The following is a 21993-nucleotide window of genomic DNA, read 5'->3' on the forward strand; positions in this document are numbered from 1 at the left end:
CAGATTTTAATGGGGGGGAGAGGAGGCTATCTACCAAGCCTTATTGGGTTAATTCCAATTAAATCCAATTGGACTTTTCCAGAAGGTCTATGTCCATTTGTAACAAAAAATGAACCCATCAGAGAAGGTGCGTGTCTCCATTGCACTAAGGTGCTTGTCGTTTCCTATGCTGTAGTAAAAGATGGCCTGTAGTTGATGGCGGCAATGACTTGCAAGTCACATCCTCTGATCTGCAGCCAGTGCGGTCTCCAGACACTGCAGTTTCCAATAAATAAAGAAGTGCACCTTATATATGCATGTTACCATCCTAGCTATGTCAGTATAGGGGGATGCATACACTCTGTGCTGTGTGGATGAGTGGAAGGCCAGGAGCGTGTGTGTATATCAAGAATGCCTGGGGATGATCTCTGCTGGCTGAGCATTAGCACCGTGATACAGGTAGCCGGTGTGAAGCCAGGAGAGAGGGAGACCTAGAATGGGAATGCATAAAGTTTGAATCACTAGACGGTTTTAAGCAGGCCCTTTGCTTACTGCATCCTAGGCCGCCAGAAAGTGGTTTAAGGATCTGGCCTTGAATAAAAAGGATCACATCCTTGGCTTGAACTTCTGAGTGGTGGTGCAGGGAGACCATGTTGCATTGTGATCTGCACAGGGCTGGCAAGATAAGCAGGTCAGGCTGGGTCAGTGGTTGCAGGGGAGACCTCCTGAGGGACCCTGGACTTCCTTTGGAAATGATATTGGTGATCAAATAGGCAAGCAATTCCCTGCTCTGAGTCAGCTCTGCCTGCCTGCCCCGTTAGTCACCTCAGCTGAGGGTCCACCCGTTCATGCTCTGATGTAAGATCCCGAGGCATGTTCCATTGTAGGCAACTATGTTCTGCTTCTCCCTAGCCATGCCCCTGTGCTCCAGCCTTGGATACAAGAGTCCCCTCCCCTCCTTTGAGTGGCTGTCGTGCAGGTCTGGGCTGGGCAGCAGCTGCTGAGTTTCAGGGTGTAGGAGTGTTCTCAGGGAACTGCCTGGGAAAGGCGTGCAAAGCCTCTCGCTCCTCTCTTAACTTAGACCCTACCCCTGCCTTGTAGGAAACCGCCCCTGTTGCCAGTGCCACATGCCCTGCGGCCTCTGTTCATGTTAACTTGTGTCAGTTACAGTCCCCACTGTGCTGCTGCTGTTCTGAAAATCTGACCCATGTGGCTCCTGCAGTCTGCTCTGCAAAACCGGGTTCTGTAGCGCTGCCTTTCCTGTGTCTCCTGGGTGCTCTTTCTGATAATGGCCTAGGGGGGTTTCAAATACTTCCCCCCCCCCTCCTCCTCCCACACAGCAGTCAACATAGCTGCTACTGCTGGCTGAGGGCTGTGGTCACTACCTATACGCGCACATGCCAGTGGAATGGCCAGCAGCCCTGCCTTCAATTTCCTCCCCCACGCTCCAGCGCAGATGAGCTCCAGCATCCCCATACAGGATCTGGGAACCCTGCCTTCCCTCTGCTGCACAGCAAATCTACGCTTGTGCTTGCTGTGGCCAGAGCAGGACTTCCCCTGCGTGGAGCCACAACCCCAGTGAACCAGCTTATTTCAGCCCATCATGCAGAAGGTGAGGTCCTAGCGAGAGAAACTGTGCACACTTCTCCATTGCACATAGGTTGCCTGTGGCTCTGCAACTGGGCACCTTAGATATTCAAGTCTGTCCTATTACTGGTCTTGGCTCTAACTCCACAGAGCAAGACTCTCTCTTCCTCTGGCTGTGCAGACAGCACCTGTAGGGGTCATGAAGTTTGGGACTAGATCCTTTGGTGAGTGTAAATTGGCATTGCTGCATGGGCTTAGCTGGATTTACACAAGCCGAGGGTCTAGCCCTTGGTATCTACGTTTTAACTCCCAAATAATTACCCCACAGGGACTCTGAGCATGTTCTGGGCTATTGGAATTACATGGACTCATGAGGACACTAAACTAGCATCACACCATGTTCATCTCCCATAGGAAAAGGGAGAGCAGGTTCTGTCTTATTTAAATAATAATAATAAAAAAGGTAGAACAAAGGACCATTTATCTTCAAGCTTCCTCTTGCTGTCTAGAATGTGATGGGTCCCAGTGGTAACTGTTGCATTGTTAAGGAGATCTACACCCCACTGGGGGAGAGTGGGGGTGTTTTGTTTTATTATTATTATGTATTGCGGTAGCACCTAGAAGCCCTGACTGAGATCGGGGGCCCACTGGGCTGTGCACTGCACACACGCATAGTGAGACAGTCCCAGCCCCGAAGAGCGCTCACACTGTAAATACAGAAACCAGACAAAAGGTGGGAGAGGAAATGGAGGCACAGAGAGGAAGTGACTTGTTTGAGGTCACAGAGCAGGTCGGGGGCAGAGCCACTGCAATAACTTAAACAGAAGTTATGGGCATGAAGCAGAAATTACCAGGTGAGGTTCTCTGGTCTGGGTTTTATACAGGAGGTCAGACTAGATGATCATAAGAGTTCCTACTGGACTTGAAGTCAATGAACCTAGGTTGCCGGACTCCTAGCCTGGTGCCCCCATCTACTGACCCAAGCTGCCTTTCCTCGGGTTGCAGGAGCTTTTAATCCAGCTCAGACACTGCACTGGAATGAAAAACCAGAAGTGACCATGATGCTAGGTACAGATCCTGTCTGTGCTGATTCCTGTTGGCTATTGTTCCAGCAAGGCCCACGGTTCCCTTCAAGCAACCCTTGACAGCAGCCAGGCAGGAAGAGTGCTAAAGAATTTTGTTCTCTTCTCCAAAGGGAACAATGTATGCTGTACTAAGCACAGGCTGTATCTTAGTCTCTGTGCTTTGACAAGGTGCTGCTGATTTACCTTGACTGTGCCAAGGATGATATTAGCACATAAGTTAATGGAAACGAAAACTGAAGCTGCTGTCACAAAAATAAGCACATCACAGCAGGGAATAAAATAAGTGACATGAAACATGTATTATGAAATTAAGGATTTCTTTCAGGTTCCAGCTAACTTCCCAATGATTAAATGTATGCTAATGTTATGATTTTGCCAATGCCAAATAGAGCATAAGATCCTAATGACTGTTTTAATTTGCATTAGTAAATTACATGCTGCTAATATGCTTGTCACTGAGCACAATCTGCATCTGTACCTACTGCAGGCACCCAGCCAAACAAACAGGTATTTATGGGAGGGTCATTAGAATAAGGCTCTGTTGATTTCCAGGCTAATTGTTTCAGTGATACATGGGAACAAAACTCCCTGCCCACTAGGTGGCTAATGCAGACAAGACTAAGCCTACTATCTGATTAGGCAAATAAGACCAGACCCAGTAAACCATAAAGAGCCCAAGCAAACTCTCTACCTAAGTGCAGTCCTGGTCAACATGTCGCCCATGGATAGTCACCCTTTTTCCTGTAGGGCTGGGGACTTGTCCTAACTGAATGTGAAAGCTCAGAGCAAAAACATTTAAAATCCTTCCTTCATTGTGTTCAGTCCCTGCTTTTCCTTCTCAGTTCAGCCCAGCTCTTTCTCCATAGCTTCTCTGCTGGGAACACTTAGAATCGCCTAGAGTTTGTCAGCATTACTGGGCTCATTTCTATAAACTTTCCATGGAAAGCCACCAAAGGACGGGGAGCCAGGACTCCTGGGGTTCTCTGCTGGTTCTGCCATGGAGTGGCGCTGTGCATGACAGACCTGGGCGAGTCAATTTGGCCCCTAAAGCTGGCTATCCAGGTTTGACTATTCAGGTCCTTATGCCTCTGGCCAAATTTTTTAAACTATCTGCCTCTGCAAAACGAGAATATTACATATGCCTCCTGTGGACTGACTGAGGGCACTTTCCCACAGAGCCCCAGCCTGCAAGTAAGGCCAAGAAACTCTGCTTCCCCCGGCTCTTAAAGTGACAGCTTGTGATTCCAACACAGTCCTCAGTACATCAGACCTCACATCTACTTCAGGTGGCTAAGTAAGTTCCTCATGTGAAAAGATAATGCAACAAACACAGGGAAAGCGTAACTTCCATCTCTGGCTTAGAATGTGGTTTCATGACGAGCCCATGGTCTGGTTGGGGTTCTTATCTCCGCACAGCTTACTGAGTCAGTTTGCCCTTGGAAAGGGGGCCTTAGGGTACACACCAAATGCTGAGCTCTTGGGAAAATCTGGCCCTACGTGGCTTGTCCAGGGTCCTGCAGGAGGTTGGTGGTAAAAGTGGAATAAGAACCCAGGGGTTGTGGCTCCACGCCTAGCTCTGAACCACAAGACCATCATGACTCTGGCCATGAGTCAGCACCTGCTTGATGCTTTGGTGGGGATTTCCTGAAGTGATTCCTGCCCTTAAGAATCAGACATCCTCTTGTCGTTCCCCAGCCCCCACAGCCACAGGGTGTACAAGTGCATTGATCTGAAATCTGAACTGTGCCTCAATGGGGAGGAACTGAGCATCCACTGCGCTTTATCCCTGTTAGAGAATGGCCTCCACAGCCCCGACAGGCAATGTGGGGGTTAGGTCAGCTGATGTCTGCCCCAGACCGGAAGTTCTCCAGGCTCTGCCGAGCAGTGGCCAGAGCTGCTGTTGGTGGCTTTTCATAACCAGGACGGATGTTCAGCTTGCTGCAGCTGCAATGGCTTTTGGTTGCCCTGGAGGCATTTCTCTAAGCTGCAGCTGCATCCTCAACTGATGGGCTCTCAACAGGGTGCATCGCACCTGCTGCCGCTTGGGGTTCCTGGCAGACGAGTTTTGAGACACGGTTTGCAGAAGCTGGTCGGGTATTGCTGGGGGAATGTCGGTCCATTTCCCAGGCCTGTGAATAGGCACTCCTGTCATGCAATACCCTGGCGTATGGCTTTGCCTCGACTGCCTCCATCTCCTCCTCACGCTCACTCCCAGCTCATGTTCCAGACAGGGTTGGTTTCTCAGATCTGGCTGAATGATGGGGGATCTGAGAGGCAGTTCTCCTTGCCCCAGGCCACTTCTGGCCACCTCTTCGGTAGTTTCTAAACCTCCTGTAGCTTCACAGCTAGGAAATGGATTTTCCTATCCCCTCCCTGCTTCTCTGTGGTTCACAAATGATCTGGGTTCACCTTGCGCTGATCCTGAGACGGCATACATACCCTGGGGAGGGCAAGCAGGCAGAGGAGGGGTCTGCACCCAGAAGACTAAGGACCACTTTAATTTCCTGGCAGGGCTCAGCCCCTAGGCAGCTCCTTGGGATCCATGCTGGACTAGGGTCCTATCTGAGTGCCCTATCTCCCCCCACCCCACCAGGTTGGTGGGCAAGCGGCAGGTCCCTGGGGTTGTGGGCATCGTGCACCCCTGCAACTAACCTGCTCCCCTACAAGCCAGAGTAACCGGAGGCCAGATACAGACCAAGTATTTAGCAACTTGCGTTATAACTTTCTTCCCCTTGCGGCTTTTCAGCCTGTTTGCACTTCCTCCTTTTGGGGGATTCACAAATATCACCTGAGTGCGGGGGAAGTTAGAGCTGGAAGCAACGTGTCTGCCCCAAGCTGGGGTTGCTGAGAACAGAGCTTTAATAACTGCCAGGTGGGAAGGGGAGTGAAATGTGCCACGACCAAGATGCCATATGTAAGACAGAGGTACAGAGCACTGCACTTTCCTGCCACTCCCCGGTGCGATGAGTGTGCATGGCTCTTTACACCATCGATATAAATACAGCAAATCCATGGCTTTCGATATTGGTTGTAATGTCTGGATTGTCCTTACCCATGTTGCAAAGGGTGCAGTTGCCATTCAGGGGCACCAGCCGGTCCTCGTGGCTTCAGTGGATGCTCCCTCCATGCACCCATCTGCAGTGGTCCACAGATCAGGCTGGGTGCTGCCTTCCTGCTCCCCTTGACACTAGAGGAGAAGGCCCAATCCTTCCCCATGCCCCAGCAGTCCCATCCCATCTCAGGGTCATGGCTAACACGAGGCTGACAGCAACAGGAAAGGGGCCCATCCGATTGTGCCGTAACCATGGCCTAGTCAGTGTGTTAACACCGTTGCATCCTGCTCAGTGAGCTGTGCCTTTCGGGTGGTGTCTCTGACAGCTTTGAGAAAGCGCATGAACCCTGTCCCACCGGTTCCCCTTTCTGAGAGCACTGACGTGCCCTCGTGGACACAGCCCCCGAGCTGCTGCTGCTCTGCTCGGCACCTCCCGGCCGGGATGGTGATGTACTTGGTGGCGATCTGTATGTGATAGCTCCGTAGATCCACCAGCGCCAACACGCACTTGTTGAAAGCTGCATGCAGGCCTGCGTCTCCTGTTGCCAGGACAAACTGCCGGAGGGACGGGCCAGAAGCTAGGGTCTGAATGAAGGCCCTGTGAGCTGCTGGCATGTAATCCCTCATGCAACCGAGGTACTCTGCCGAGAACCCTGCAACAGCAAGATAAGAGCATTAGTTTGGGCGATGCAGTAAAAGAGAGCTCGGCACTGTCCCCCACTAAAGAAAAGGTGCTGGGCCAAAACGGTGGTGGTGGTTCCCCAGCTCAGCCCTGCTCTGCCTCCACGCGGTGTGACCCACATCGCTCCTCTGAGTCATTTACAAAAACTAATGTAAATGGGTGACTGACTCTCCCAACTCCAGTGCCCTGCTCTAAACTCTTACCCCGGGAAGTGACTGCACTATTGCTGAAGTACCGATTCCCCCTGAAAACTAGAGCAGCAGTGGGCTCAGACAGAGTTCGGCCCTTCGGAGTTACGTGGGCCAGGCAGCCGGCAAGTGGGGTGTGCGCACGCAGGGCTTCTAATAACGTTGCTAAGCTGAGGCTGGTGGCCCCACTGTGTTTTCTGGCTCTGGCCCGTGTGAGGTTTGTTTTTGTTCTGTTCCGTGGGGAAATCCCTTTCTGGGGAGACCCCGGTCTCCTGCCCATGCGGGTCTGGCATGAGTCTTCTGGACTAACCTGCTGAATAATCGTCTAGTGGCTGGTGCCCCAGAAACGGAATCTCTTGGTGAAAGGCTTGTGTACTAGTCCCAGAATAACCGCAGCTTCCAGCCTCTATTGCCACTTACCCTGGGCTGCACGGTGCTGGATTCCTAGCAGTACGTCAAAGCACTGTAACGTAGAGCTCTGTGCCGCACTGCCACCAGAGAACTGCTTGGGGCTGTCCCACACCCCCTCGTACACCAGCCCCTCCGGCATCAGGAAACTGTCCTTCCAGCTAGTTCCAAAAACATGAAGCGAGAACCAGCAGCATGACCTGAATGTGCTGTCTGTTGGGGTTTCTGTGTGGCTTGACTCGCCACGGTGATAGACACTAGTGCCTTGCAGCACAGGTAACTTCCGATCAGACAGCTGTTCCTGGAAACAATGGTTCGGCAGTAAAGCCGCCCAATGCAAGATCTGTGCTCTGTTAACTCGGAAAGAAAAGGAGGACTTGTGGCACCTTAGAGACTAACCAATTTATTGGAGCATAAGCTTTCGTGAGCTACAGCGGACGAAAGCTTATGCTCCAATAAATTGGTTAGTCTCTAAGGTGCCACAAGTACTCCTTTTCTTTTTGCGAATACAAACTAACACGGCTGTTCTGAAACCTGTCAACTCAGAGTGACCTGGGCACCACCCAGGCCTACCCCACCCTCTAGTTATCCCATCATGGAAGCGCTGTGCCCCCTGCAGGAAGGGGAACTTGGCGCTGCAATGCAGGCTTCCAGGCAGTGCCTGTTGGACTGGGCTGGGAACATCTTAGTTCTTTATACAACATGTGATGGGCCAAGTTTCTCATGCAGTATCACGGTAGGGTGACCAGATAGCAAGTGTGAAAAATCAGTGCGTGTGTGTGTGGGGGGAATAGGGTCCTAATATCGGCACATCTGATCCCCCTACGTTTCGGCTCACTAGTCCAGTTTTTTGTAAAGTGGCCACCACTCGCCAGAGAGGGCGAGACTTAGACAAGCAAAGGAGGAAGGGAACGGAGCTGGTGTCAGCAGCCTCCAGAAGGGAGAAGCAGAAGGGTAAATACCCGCTCCTGCTGGGAGGTGAGAACTCAGTGTGCATTTATAAAATGATGGAGCAAATGTTATGGAAAAAACAGCCATCATCATTAAGCACTTTTTATCTCTATCAAGTGGATACATTCTCCCTCCTTATCCCTAATTTGAATTTACAAACACCCTGCTTTGGGGCAGGATCAACCCCTAACTGAGCGGTCTGGGAAGAATTTTTTCCGTAGTAGGCAGGTTATGCTGTAATTGCTGTTTCTTACACCATCTGGTGCTGGCTGCTGTGGGAGGCAGGGTATTGGTCTGATGCAGTCTAGTGACGCCTCTGTTCCTAATAAGAGAGAGTGACCCAGAGAAAGTACATACCCTGAGAGGTAGATGCGCAGGGCTCTGAAAAAAGCTCCTGGATTTACGCACTCTGTGGAGAGACGGAACGTTCATTCAGGTTAACGAGCGCAGTGGAGTCATAAGCAACGTGTGACACGAACCCTTAGAATCCTGGCTTTTCCAATAGTATTTGGTTTGGAGAGATTCCATGTGTCCCTTCCTGATTGGTTTAAAGTATTTAATCTGTTTCGGCTGATGAGACATTTTAGAAATACATCCATTACTCTTGAACTGCACAAACTTGAGTGATCACATTCAGGGGAGCCCCTTGCTTGCTTGGCCTCTCCACAGAATAAAGTACAATCCATGGCGGCCCACTGGGATCTGGCTCTGCTGCTGGCACAGAAGATTGGTGCGTCGTTCCGCGGTGCCATGCAGCAGCCCTCTCCTCCTGCCAGGCAGGGCTCTGCCCCAGCCATGCACAGGGAGTGGTTTGCAGACATCCCTTGCCCACAAAAAATTTGGGCAACTTGAGTGAAGTAATGCTACTGTCAGTTAGTGGTACTTGCAGTTCGCTTCATTTAGTGAGCCAAAGTGGTTTGCATAAGAATTCCCAGACGGCATCATGCTATGGCTTTAGCACCGGGGATGGTAACTCGTGTACAGAATTTAGTGATGTGGATCCAGTTCTGAACTTCCATCTCCTGCTCATTTCCGTGTGTAACAATGTTGCTGTCTATTACTTGTCCCTGCGATCCCTCTCACGGGCATGCTGACTGGCATACGTGCTAAAACGTGTATTTGGTGAGACAAGCTTAGAATAAAGTGCATCTCATTTCAGCAGAGCACTGTCTGTGGGATGTCTTTAGGGACAGGAAATTAGTTCTTTGGCTGAAATAATTTGTGCAGATGCCCAGTCTTGGACATGTGGGAAGGATGCAGGAGCTTCCTCAATCAGCACCAAACTCCATATATCCCTGGGAACCATTCCACACTTGTTCTAATAGCCTATCTGACCACAAAGGAGACTCTGCAACAGACTCAGGGAGCCTGAATGTTTTACTCCTAACTACAAACTGTTGGGGGGTCTCTCTATCTGGAAGTAATAAAATGGGGATTGATTGTTGCATTAATATAAATTTTGTTGTGGGATTTTTGGTTGGAATTCACAAGCGCAGCTATCCAGTCAAAGCACTTACCGTGAATTAGTTTGAAAGCTTCACGCATCTTGCATATAGACAAGGCCACATCCTGCAGTGCCGTTTCTAAGGAGCAACGGTCATGGTGCAATATGGCATTGATGATCATGGGGATTGCCTTAAAGGGAACAGGGGAAAAACACTCTTGGTATCCAGAACACCAGGCTCAGACTTTCTGAGGAAAGAGACTACAGAGAGTCCCAGGTCACTCCCAGCTGCGATACTGTAGGGTTCTCCAGCAGGAGCCATCACGGGGATTGGCGGGGAATGAAGCTGGTGCCTCCTTGGCCCGGTGCCTCCTTGGCAGGGGTTCACTTACAGTGGGGTCATAAATAATGCCATCCTCTTAAAGGAATGGTGTCCAAATCCCTTCTCCACAGCTCTGCAGCTAGAACCCTGCAGAGGGATGCTGAGGCTACTCCAGTAGTCAACAACAGCAGGGAAGGGTGGAAAACAACACCGCTAACAGCAAACTGAGGTTTGGGACCCATTTGCTCTTGTTTGTGAGGGGGGACTCCCGTCTGTGGGCAAATGAGGAAGAAAAGGCTCTCAGCCTCTGCTGGGTGAAGGGTGCAAAGTGAATTCTAAAACATAAGGGTTTAGATGGATGGTGGAAAAACCTGCACTTGTACTTGGTCATCACGTCCCAGATGTGTTTGATCACTTTAAACCGCCCTAGAATCTACTAGACAGAATGCTATGTTCCTGTGAGGTAAACTAAATTGAGTTTGTAAGCAACACTTAGCAGGGCAGGGGCTTGCTCGCTCACAACTGGACTGTTTCATTAGGACTCTGTACCTTGATTCCAGTTGCAGCTGCTGCTTCAACAAGAAGAGAGACTAGGAAGAAACCTTTGTTGCTGTCCCCTCCAGGGAATGAAAACAGGATGTCCAGATTCCTAAGGGAAGATAGATACATTCCCCAGGGCTAGGTCAGTAAAATGACCTCATTGTAATAGCAATTTGTAGCTGATGCTGAGAAACTGTATCCAAGGAGAACTGTGCAATCTAAAAATATCATTAACCAGAAGCTCGTGTGGAATCCAAAGGAAAACATGCAGTGACTTCTGTGTGCAGCTAGATTGCCAGCTCTTCAGATGAAAGATGCATGTAGAAAAGCAAAACACTTGCAAATCTGAACTAGGTTCCATAACACACATTGAGGCTGACACATAGAAATGGCTCTGAAATCAGTTGTGTAAGGTGATGTGTGCACATTTGCACGTGCTCGCTAAACTACCCTGCAGAATTGAATGGTTGGTTTCTTTCCCATATCTATTTATATGACGCTGGTACTCTTTCATACAAGTTACTCCATGAGCATAAACTAATCAATCCTTGCCTCCCTCTCTCCCCACCAAAAGTAGTTTTATCCCAGTTTTATGATGGAAAAGCTGAAACACAGAGGTGAGGATCCCCCAACCTGTTTGGGGTTGGTGGTGCACTTTGTTAGTCTGCACAGGTTGAGTTGGGGATGCTGCTGTAGCCATAAGACCAAGCCTTCTTTCCTTTCCTTGCTCTCACCATACCTTCCTGGGTGTGTCTGCACTTCCAGCTGGAGGTGTGACTCCAGCTCGTGGAGACCTACCCACACGAGCTTGATCGGGTTTGCATGCTAAGAACAGAATGTAGCCATGGTGGTGTGGGGGTGCTGCACCGACTACGGACCCGTCCAACAAGCTAGCCATGTACTTGGGGTGGCTAGCCGCTCCCACCCCTCCCACCTGCTGCAGTTACCCAGCATGCTCAAAATAGTGCATACGTCTCCTTGGGTCACTCTGGTACAGTGCTCTACAGTCCTGTCGTTCGCCAAGACAAACAGATCTACTTACTCAACATTCAGGGGTCTCCAGGCACAGCCGGGGCGGAGCAGCAATTGAGGAAGAAAAAAGAAAGCAGTGAGAAGGAGGAAAGATTTTAAAACTGCGTAAGTGAGAACAACTCAGCGCCGTTGAGTGGCCATGACATGGGTTGTCAGGGTTAGACAGGAAGGGGTCACAACCCAGCCAACGAGAGAACCCTAACTGGGGCTGCATAGACCGTGGGGTGTCGAGCACCCAGTCACAAATGGGGGCTCAGGGTGGGAAATTACCTTTATATCTGGGTTCAGCAGTCTGAAGAGAGCAGCCCCTACTTGGGGTCACACAGTGTCTCACCCCGCCACTGCCAGAGCTCGAAGTGTCTAAGCAGTCGGTAACTGAAATGTCCTATGAGGAGGCTTGTACCAGACAGGAGGATGCCTGGATCAGTTAACGTAGCACCAGCAGGTGAAAGCGTCTGGACAGCACCTGTCTGATTGCGCCGACCGGGGTCACTGTAATGCGTTTATATGCATTCAGGTGACCTGATCTGGGCGTGACCAACAAGTGAGACCTGCGGGCGTACACATCCAACCGGTGCAGGGCGGGGGTGGGGGCGCTACTATATATAAAGCGATGTGGCGTCTGACAGAGGTCATCCCGGAGCTCTACATACCCACAGGGGTCTCTCTTCTTCCAGTTTGCCAAAACACAGTCTGCATAGACGAGGATGGGCGGCAGGTCGAGAAGCTCTGAGATCGTGCAGTAAGGCACTGCAAGCACTCTAGGAAGGATCTAGGTTAAACAAGAGTGTTACAATAACAGCAGAAGGTTACTGTGCTGGGCAGCGAAACAGAGGAGAACCTGGGGAAATTCACCATGTTGGGATGGAAACTCTGCTCCTAACAAAGGCAATTTTGCAGATCAGTGCCAAGTGGGATACTGTGAACCGAGGGCACTGTCAGTCCCTGCTTTTCACCAACTGTCTTTATATTGACAAACCAGTTCAAGAGGGTGGTCCCCAGGCTCAGCGATCATGTTTTTTTCCGCAGTTTGTGTGCGTCTTCAGGGACAGAGGGTGGGTGGTTAGCTGGGCTTCCTGATGCTTGCTCTTCATGCAGCACGGGGAAGAGAGCTGCATGTTATTGAGCATCGCATGCTTTACAGGTAGGTGGGCTAGTAACATTCCCCAGCACTTGCTCCTCAGTCTCTGACCCGCCCTAGTGAAATGGGAGCCAAGCCAGGGACTGAGTTTTAGCATCGTTGATGCTGCACGATCAGGATGTAGAATAGCAGAGGGTAATAAAGGCGCTGACCTTCACTGTCTGTCTGCTGCCTCCTTGCCACACGTATCCCATTGTGATGAAGCCGAGAGCCAGGCGAGCCAGGCGCAGCTGCCTGTGTCCTCGCAGGTACTGTGTGCTGAGCAGTGGCATCTACGAGGGGAAAAGGCATTAATGCATTAGCACAGCCCCGGGGCTGTGCGAGTTAGCTAACCGGCGCTGCACGCAGCAGGTTACATATCGAACCTTTGCTACTTCCCTGCGGAGCTGATGTCCCTCTATCAGGTGGGGCAGGTTGGCTGCGACATCCATCCAGGGAGCGTAATAATCTGGCAGTTCTGTCTGTATGAAAGAAATCCAAATTAGGGCGTTCCTTTTAATGACAATGTTTTCCCTGCTGCAACCCAGCTTCCTTCTGGGTCTGAACCAAGTAGAATCCCACATGCCCGCTCACAGGCCTTCCCAGATCAGCACAGAACTCCCACTGACTCTCCCCCGGCACTCCAGCGGGAGACGTGCGAGTTCAGCTGCAGGCCATTGAAGGCCAGGTTTTCAAAAGAGCTCGGCATCCTGGATACCCATTGGGCACAGAGTGCTGCTGAAAATCTGGCCCCAGTTGTGGGGGCTGAGCAATTGGCTGTGGCCAGGAGCCCTCTGGCAATTCCGGCCCTTTGGAGAGCAGAACGTTCCTCCGGAGATGTCCTCGCCAAGAGAACCTGAGTTTAGGGGAGAGCTGGAAATAGCGATCGCTTCCCTCTTGGGCCCACCCCGTTCCCAATTCTCCCTGCCCAGCATCTCCGTGGGAGCTGTGGCCCGAACAGACCTGGTCACAAAATGTGGGAGTGCTGCTCATTCTCTTGCCAACGGAAGAATAACTGAAAAGACACTCATGAGGCCTAGGGCCTGAATATTGGATGGGCAGCTAGTTCTTCTTGCTTCTGTCTTTGCTACAGCAAAGTTCAGCTATTTTGAAGACTGAGGGTATGTCTACATTGCAATTAGCCCGAGCCCAAGACAGCTGGCAAGGGCCAGCCATACATGTAAGGGGCTGTTGAATTTCAGCAGAGATGTTCGGGCTTAGCCCAAGTTCTGATATCCTCCCACCTTGCAGGATCCTAGAGCCAGGGCTCCAGCCTGAGCCTAAAAGTCTACACTGCAATTAAACAGCCTCTTAGGCCAAGCCTGAGTCAGCTGGCATGGGCCAGCCGTGGGGGTTTTTAATTGCAGCGTAGGCACACTCTTCGTGCCTTGCCACTAGTCCTCAGCTCCAGCATATCAGCTTGGAGGCCAGCGAACATGCAGTGGGCATTCAAAGGGGCATGTTGGGGGGAGCAGGGAATAATAGTGCGCCTTGAAATACAGTTGGAATATTTGGCCTCTGCAGCCTCTCCCCCTTTCAGCTAATGATGATTAACTGTCAGAGTAAAACACAGACAGCTGTGAAGAATTTTTTATTATTTTTTACAAATCAAAATTCCATTTAATCAAGTGGCAGACAATATATTCGCTTGTCCAACCATGCTCCCTGGGCATGGGCAATTCGGTTTGGCCGGTGTAATGAGAACAGACAGATGAAGCAATCATGCTTGACAGATGCATCTAATTTGGGATCAGTCAGACGCTACGTAAGCATCATGCGAGACAAACATTTTGGTTTTATTCACTTATTGATGGGGAAACTCCCATTTTAAAACCACCATGGCCTGATGGTGCTTTTTAGCATGCTCTGCACGTAGGTCTGAGGCTTAGATGCATGTCTTTCTATTTATTGATCTCTCACTGTATGTTTGTGAAGCCCCAAATTTGGCCTGATGTCATACTACAGCAAGGCACTATTTCTACAGAATTTTTGCACTATTTGTGCTCAAATATATAAATTTAGGAGAAATAGTTTGGTGGCTTTTTCCCCTCTCACTGGCATGTTGAAAACCCTTTTTTCGGCGGGTTGAAAATGATACAGGCACAAATAAAAAGGAAGTGCAGAGAGAACAGAGATGGCATTGTGTTGGAAAATAAAACCAGTTGAATTATGTTTCTCATATAGCCCATGATGAAGTGATACTTCAATCTATTACTGATAATTATGTCGCTCATGAGCTTTCCAAGTTTCTGCTCTGCTCTGCTGGACATCTTGATCTTGTAGAAACTTCACTGTACAATCACAGCAAGCCTCTAGGGATGCTCTGAGGTACAACGTGTATTCACGACAGGTGTTTTAAGTCAAAAATTTCAGTCCATGTAAGTTCCCTTGATAAGTATTAAAAACAAGCCATTTGAACTGTATGTAATGTACACAATTTTTAAATCTGGACTGTCATGGCAATAAATAAATGTGACAACCTCCCCTTGTCCGCTGCTAGATTCTGAGGCCAGATCTCATGTTGCGCAAGATGTGGGGCCGCCTCCTGACCTCCTCTGGAGTGAAATCGGAATCTGGCCTGTTATGACCATGTGAACGTATTTGTAGAGTGTCCCATCAGTCTGCTTTACTTTGCAAAGCTGGTTTTCCAGTCCCAATGAGGCTTAAGGAGCTCAAGTCCTCTCTCAATTGATTTAGTTTACCTTCTCTTTGATAAAGTACCGTATCTATACACAGCGATCACCAGTGTCCTAGCAGGGGCTTTTCAACCTCTCCGACACAAGCATAACAAGAATCAGGGCAGGAAGTTAATTTTACTTTAAATAATGAAAGATCTTAGCAGAGGAGGGGGTGGAATCACCATTGCTGGAAGCAGATGTAATTTCCTGGTTGTGAGGGTGATTAAATAAGTTCATCTTAAATTCAACCTTGAAGTATCTATCTTGTTAAAAGATAGGCCATGGAATTTCTCCCAGCAGCTGGAATAAAGCATCTGTGAGCAGGCGGTCAGGCTGGTCCATTCTGGCCTTGGAATCTGAATGAACAGTGGGATTCATACATCTCCTTTCCTCATGGGGAGAATGGGATTGCCTGCATTGCCAGCAATGGGTTCATAATGCTTACAGCTCTGCATTAAGACGGTGGTAATCAAATCTCATGTTTCAGGATTCAGCCGGTTCCCTGCAGGGGTCAGGAGGGAACACGCACCCACCCCAATTGGCCAGATGTATGCTGCTTTTTTTTTTTTCTTTCCCCTTTTTTGTGAAGCATCAGAGATTAGCTGGAGAAGGGGGATGGGTGGTCTGAAGTGGTACAAAGAATTCTTTCCAGATAGGGGCTGATGGGTCTTGCTCAGACCTCAGGGTCTAACCGATCCCCGCCCCAATGTGGGGGTCTGGAAGGAATTTTTTCCCAGGTCAGACTTTCAGGGACCTTGGAAAGCAAAAAACCCTCCGCCATGTGTGGGTGTGCGGGTCGCTTCCTCCGATTATCTGGGTATATCTAATCCATTCCCTGCCATTGCAGGCCCTAAGACAGTGGTGGTACCTTGGTCTCTCCCATCCTTTCCCTGGGGTCCACCATTTAGTCTCCTGCGGACTGAAATTCTCTGGTCTGACTAAAGTGTTTGGGGTAACATAGGGTTATCTGGCTAAAAAATAATGGCTTGTGAGATACAGACGGTCAGGTGGGATGACCTAATAGTTTAGAGTGTAAGGCCAGAAGGGACCAAGAAACATGAAATGCTTAGGCCCCATTCAAGTCAAAGGTGCCTTTTGAAAATAAAGGATGTAGGTGCCTGCTACCCTAAATGTATAAAGGGTTTCACAGAATATTCAGTTCATCCACTGAGTCTCTTAAACCAACTGCAAGTGTGTAGCTGATAGCAAATGATACCCCTGTGACAGGACAGGCTCTCAGATCCTAGTTTAAGGTATAATGTGAAAGTCAGGTGTGTTTGGGTGTGGGTTTTTTATTTTTTGTAAGTTCTCAACCATTGTTTTGGCTAATGTTTGAAACAGACCATGAATCCCAGTAATGATTGAACCTGGCGCCATTCTAAAGAAGAAGAGCACTCAGCCAGGCTTGAGGCTGTTTCCAACACTTCAGGCTGACTCTCAAACACTCTCAGCTTTAGCGTGACGTTTGCGTGACTGTATGTGCTGGTTGTGGTGTTACATGGGTGGTGAATGAGGGCTGTGCGCTGCGGTGAGGGGGTCTGTGCATTTGGGATATTTGTCACATGGATTTGGCGGCCGAACCAAGAAATCCACCATCCGTGCGGTCTCCCTCGTACAAATAATGAAATTGCTGCGTGAAAGTAGCTGAAGAGTAAGGGCGGTAATTTGTTACTTCTGATATCACAATGGTCTAGGACTCTTGGAGTGATACAGAGTCGTGCCTGACCATAGCTACAAACTGTACAATTTCTGAACTTTAAAAATTGGACAGTAGCAGACAACAAAACCCATTGATTATTCAACCTGGAGATATTCTGAGCAAAAAGAGCTCACAGCCCTATTGGAGTTGTTTCCAGTGCTTCACACTGTGACTTTGCATACAAGCTCTCAGGTAAGTCTCTCTCTGTGTCACTCTGAAGCCTTAAATATCTGTTTAATTTAGTTAGAAATGAATTACTAAAATATACATATTACTTATAGCATTAAATATGTTTTACACACACCATTCCTTAAACAATAGTGTATTACACATACTCTAATGAGCACTTAATTAGCATATAAAATTGCAATAATTGCTAAGCAGCAGTTACTTTATATAATAAATAATAGCAAATATTTTTATATTGCCATATAGAGCAAAATATATTTTGCTCTATCGGTTTAGCAGACCAGGCAAATGTGCTGCGTAAAATTTTAACTTGCCACTGTAATCCTAGAACTCTTACCAGTGGGTTTGGGAGAACAAAGCCATATTCTTCTGAAACATGAAACTTCTCCAGGTTCTGCAGACTCTCACTTTTGTCTTCATGTTCCATGCCTGTGATGTAGCTTCTTAATTTCCCTGCCCATCAGCCCCTGAGCAGTGAGAAATTATCGCTCTATCAGGAGTAGAAACTGCCCTGTCTTTTTTCATTTACTTGCCTGCTCTTTGGAGTTTAAATAGGTTGTAATGTATGGGGGACTTTTTTGTTCCCCAATCAAAATCACCTGATGGCTTATTTTCTGTTTTCCGTTGTGTAGCCAGCAAATTGAAAATAGTATCACTTCCTCCTCTTAATGCTTCTCTTTACTCATGAGGTTTGAGAAGTAACAGAGCTGAATCGATCCCTTACCAAATGTAGCGTGTAATAGTCTTTCGATGCAAATGGTCCTGATCACAAGGCATTCGTTCCTTAGGGCAGGGTTAAAGTCAGTTTGTTTTTCTCTCCAGGCTAATAAATATGGAACAACTTGATGGCACCCAGACACAATTTCCCAACAATGGTTGTCTTGGTGCCTTTCATCCTGAAGGGTCACAGGGTGTTGCAAGCTTAACAGACTTCCTGTGAAGTCACCATCTCTGAAGAGCAGTCGTTTCTGAGATGGGCTATGGCAACTATTAAATAGGGTGCAGCAATATAAGAAAAGACTGGGCAGGAAGGGGTGTGTGTGTTGGGGAGGGAATTTAGGAAGGCAGAATTCCTGGACAAATTCCTTTTGGACAATGTGGGTTCAATTTGGCTGGCAACTGGCAGGCACAGCACGTTTATGTTCAAGGACTGTTGAAAATGTTTGATGTACCATAACATGCCTTGTAAGAGAAGCCATGTTAATGGGCAAGTGATCCGGACCCTGGTTTTACCTCGGCCCCCTGGGACTTCAGCTGAGTTACTTCCAAATAACTGAGCCACCCCACAGTTAGGGGAGCAAACACCTTCCAGGTGCTGTTCCTATTGGCATTTAAATATGAATTCTGACCCAGACCCAATTTGTCTTGATTAGCAGATCTCTCCGAGCTATTTTCACCTCTGCCTATGCGAACAGGTCACTTTACATCAGGCTTTGAAAAGCAGCTCTGTTGCAGACTTTCAAGGATATGAAAAATCTACACCCCTAAGAGGTAGTGTAGACGAACCCAGAGAGCCCTACGCTGATCTGACCCCTGCTGTAGGCAGCTCTAGGTCAGCGGAAGAATTTTTCTTCGTGGACCTAGCACCCTCCTCTTGGGGAGGTGGATTAACTGCAGCAACAGAAGAATCCCTCGCATTGCTGTAGTGAGTGTGCACGCACAATGCTACAGCGCTTCCAAGTGTTGATGTCGTCTTCGGGCAAATGTTATCTGATCCTTCACAGGAAGTGCTTGACCATTTGTGTCTCAGACTGCATCCGATGAAGTGGGCTGTAGCCCACGAAAGCTCATGCTCAAATAAATTGGTTAGTCTCTAAGGTGCCACAAGTCCTCCTGTTCTTTTTGCCGATACACTTCCAAAATGACAGGTTTCAGAGCAGCAGCTGTTAGTCTGTAGTTCACTGCAGTGCTCATTTTGGCCACAGGGTGGCAGTGCTGCATGCAAAATGAACAGAGGACGTCAGCGAAGGGGAAATTTCATATTGCGTTAAGAACAGGAGGACTTGTGGCACCTTAGAGACTAACCAATTTATTTGAGCATGAGCTTTCGTGAGCTACAGCTCACTTCATCGGATGCATACTGTGGAAAGTGTAGAAGATCTTTTATACACACAAAGCATGAAAAAATACCTCCCCCCCCCCACTCTCCTGCTGGCAATAGCTTATCTAAAGTGACCACTCTCCTTACAATGTGTGTGATAATCAAGGTGGGCCATTTCCAGCACAAATCCAGGGTTTAACCAGAACGTCTTTTTGGGGGGGGGGTAGGAAAAAATAAGGGGAAATAGGTTACCTCGCAAGTATTCCTTTTCTTTTTGTGAATACAGACTAATACGGCTGTTACTCTGAAACCTGTCATATTGCGTTGCAATCCAGAGGGAAAGGAGGACTTGTGGCACCTTAGAGACTAACCAATTTATTTGAGCATAAGCTTTCGTGAGCTACAGCTCACTTCATCGGATGCATTCAGTGGAAAATACAGTGGGGAGATCTATATACACGGAGAACATGAAACAATGGGTGTTACCATACACGCTGTAAGGAGAGTGATCACTTAAGGTGAGATATTACCAGCAGGAGAGCGGGGGACAGCTTTTGTAGTGATGATGAAGGTGGACCATTTCCAGCAGTTGACAAGAACATCTTTGGGGGGAGGGGGGGGATAAACATGGGGAAATCGTTTTACTTTGTGTAATGACCCATCCACTCCCAGTCTCTTTTCAAGCCTAAGTTAACAGTATCCAGTTTGCAAATTAATTCCAATTCAGCAGTCTCTCGTTGGAGTCTGTTTTTGAAGTTTTGTTTGTTGAAGAATTGCAACTTTTAGGTCTGTAATCGAGTGATGAGAGAGATTGAAGTGTTCTCCGATTGGTTTTTGAATGTTATAATTCTTGACGTCTGATTTATGTCCATTTAGTCTTTTACGCAGAGACTGTCTACGTACAACAGTGGTTCCCTTAACCCACCCAGCAATATTGTTAATCTATCCAACTATACTCTTAGGACAGATTCTTCTGCTGGGCTATCTCGGGATCTCTCCTTCTGCCATTCCACCCCCACGAACATGATGCAATTCTGTGGTGACCTAGAATCCTATTTTCGACGTCTCCAACTCCAAGGAATATTTCCAACACACCTCTGAACAACATACTAACCCACAGAGACCTTCCTACCAAGACTACAAAAAGAAGGATTCTGGGTGGACTCTTCCTGAAGGTCAAAACAACAGACTGGATGTCTACATAGTGCTTCCGCCGACGTGCACGGGCTGAAATTGTGGAAAAGCAGCATCACTTGCCCCAAAACCTCAGCCGTGCAGAACACAATGCCATCCACAGCCTCAGAAACAACTCTGACATCATAATCAAAAAGGCTGACAAAGGAGGTGCTGTCGTCGTCATGAATAGGTCGGAATACGAACAAGTGGCTGCTTGGCAGCTCTCCAACACCACTTTCTACAAGCCATTACCCTCTGATCCCACTGAGTTTTACCAAAAGAAACTACAGCATTTGCTCAAGAAACTCCCTGAAAAAGCACATGAACAAATCCGCATAGACACACCCCCTGGAACCCCAATCAGGGGTATTCTGCTACCCAAGATCCATAAACCTGGAAATCCTAGATGCCCCATAATCTCAGGCATTGGCACCCTGACAGCAGGATTGTCTGGCTATGTAGACTCCCTCCGCAGGCCCTAAGCTACCAGCACTCCCAGCTACCTTCGAGACACCACTGACTTCCTGAGGAAACTACAATCCATCGGTGATCTTCCTGAAAACACCATCCTGTGGACGTAGAAGCCCTCTACACTAACATTCCACACAAAGATGGACTACAAGCCGTCAAGAACACTATCCCCGATAATGTCATGGCAAACCTGGTGGCTGAACTTTATCCTCACCCAGAATAATTTCACATTTGGGGACAGTGTATACCTTCAAATCAGTGGCACTGCTACGGGTACCCGCATGGCCCCACAGTATGCCAACATTTTTATGGCTGACTTAGAACAACGCTTCCTCAGCTCTCGTCCCCTAACGCCCCTACTTGTGCTACACTGATATCTTCATCATCTGGCCCCATGGAAAAGAAGCCCTTGAGGAATTCCACCATGATTTTAACAATTTCCATCCCACCATCAATCTCAGCCTGGACCAGTCCACACAAGAGATCCACTTCCTGGACACTACGGTGCTAACAAGCGATGGTCACAAACACCACCCTATACCGGAAACCTACTGACCGCTATTCCTACCTCCATGCCTCCACCTTTCATCCAGACCACACCACACGATCCATCGTCTACAGCCAAGCTCTACGATACAACCGCATTTGCTCCAACCCCTCAGACGGAGACAAACACCTACAAGATCTCTATCAAGCATTCTTACAACTACAATACCCACCTGCTGAAGTGAAGAAACAGATTGACAGAGCCAGAAGTCACCTACTACAGGACAGGCCCAACAAAGAAAATAACAGAACGCCACTAGCCATCACCTTCAGCCCCCAACTAAAACCTCTCCAACGCATCATCAAGGATCTACAACCTATCCTGAAGGACAACCCATCACACTCTCAGATCTTGGGAGACAGGGCAGTCCTTGCTTACAGACAGCCCCCCAAACCTGAAGCAAATACTCACCAGCAACCACACAACAGAACCACTAACCCAGGCACCTATCCTTGCAACAAAGCCCGTTGCCAACCGTGTCCACATATCTATTCAGGGGACACCATCAGAGGGCCTAATCACATCAGCCACACTATCAGAGGCTCGTTCACCTGTGCATCTACCAATGTGATACATGCCATCATGTGCCAGCAGTGCCCCTCTGCCATGTACATTGGCCAAACTGGACAGTCTCTACGTAAAAGACTAAATGGACACAAATCAGATGTCAAGAATGATAACATTTAAAAACCAGTCGGAGAACACTTCAATCTCTCTCGTCACTCTATTACAGACCTAAAAGTTGCAATTCTTCAACAAACAAAACTTCAAAAACAGACTAACGAGAGACTGCTGAATTGGA

At 48.4% G+C, this 21993-nt stretch overlaps 1 protein-coding gene and 1 long non-coding RNA gene across 8 annotated transcripts in view; one reads left to right on the top strand and one right to left on the bottom strand.

The window, feature by feature from the left end:
- The window catches only part of LOC311513339, a 77820-nt gene that overhangs the window by 31268 nt on the left and 24559 nt on the right, over nucleotides 1-21993 (top strand). The window lies entirely within an intron of this gene.
- The window catches only part of IDO1 (indoleamine 2,3-dioxygenase 1), a 43579-nt gene continuing 24520 nt past the window's right edge, over nucleotides 2935-21993 (bottom strand). For 2 of the 7 annotated variants that reach the window (XM_084615078.1, XM_084615077.1), the window contains exons 2-11: nucleotides 17294-17423; nucleotides 12777-12872; nucleotides 12564-12683; nucleotides 11924-12042; nucleotides 11281-11295; nucleotides 10248-10347; nucleotides 9450-9567; nucleotides 8290-8341; nucleotides 6994-7331; nucleotides 2935-6356 (exon numbers count right to left, since the gene is read on the bottom strand). In XM_084615078.1, the coding sequence (XP_084471204.1) occupies nucleotides 5965-6356; nucleotides 6994-7331; nucleotides 8290-8341; nucleotides 9450-9567; nucleotides 10248-10347; nucleotides 11281-11295; nucleotides 11924-12042; nucleotides 12564-12683; nucleotides 12777-12872; nucleotides 17294-17383 (1440 nt within the window). In that variant the 5' untranslated portion in view covers nucleotides 17384-17423 and the 3' untranslated portion in view covers nucleotides 2935-5964. The remainder of the gene's footprint in view (nucleotides 6357-6993; nucleotides 7332-8289; nucleotides 8342-9449; nucleotides 9568-10247; nucleotides 10348-11280; nucleotides 11296-11923; nucleotides 12043-12563; nucleotides 12684-12776; nucleotides 12873-17293; nucleotides 17424-21993) is intronic. The other 5 variants (XM_084615081.1, XM_084615080.1, XM_084615082.1 and 2 more) reach the window with 4 other exon arrangements.

Source organism: Lepidochelys olivacea (assembly GCF_965140295.1).
Source record: "Lepidochelys olivacea isolate rLepOli2 genome assembly, chromosome: 26".
Classification (NCBI taxonomy): Eukaryota; Metazoa; Chordata; order Testudines; family Cheloniidae; genus Lepidochelys; species Lepidochelys olivacea.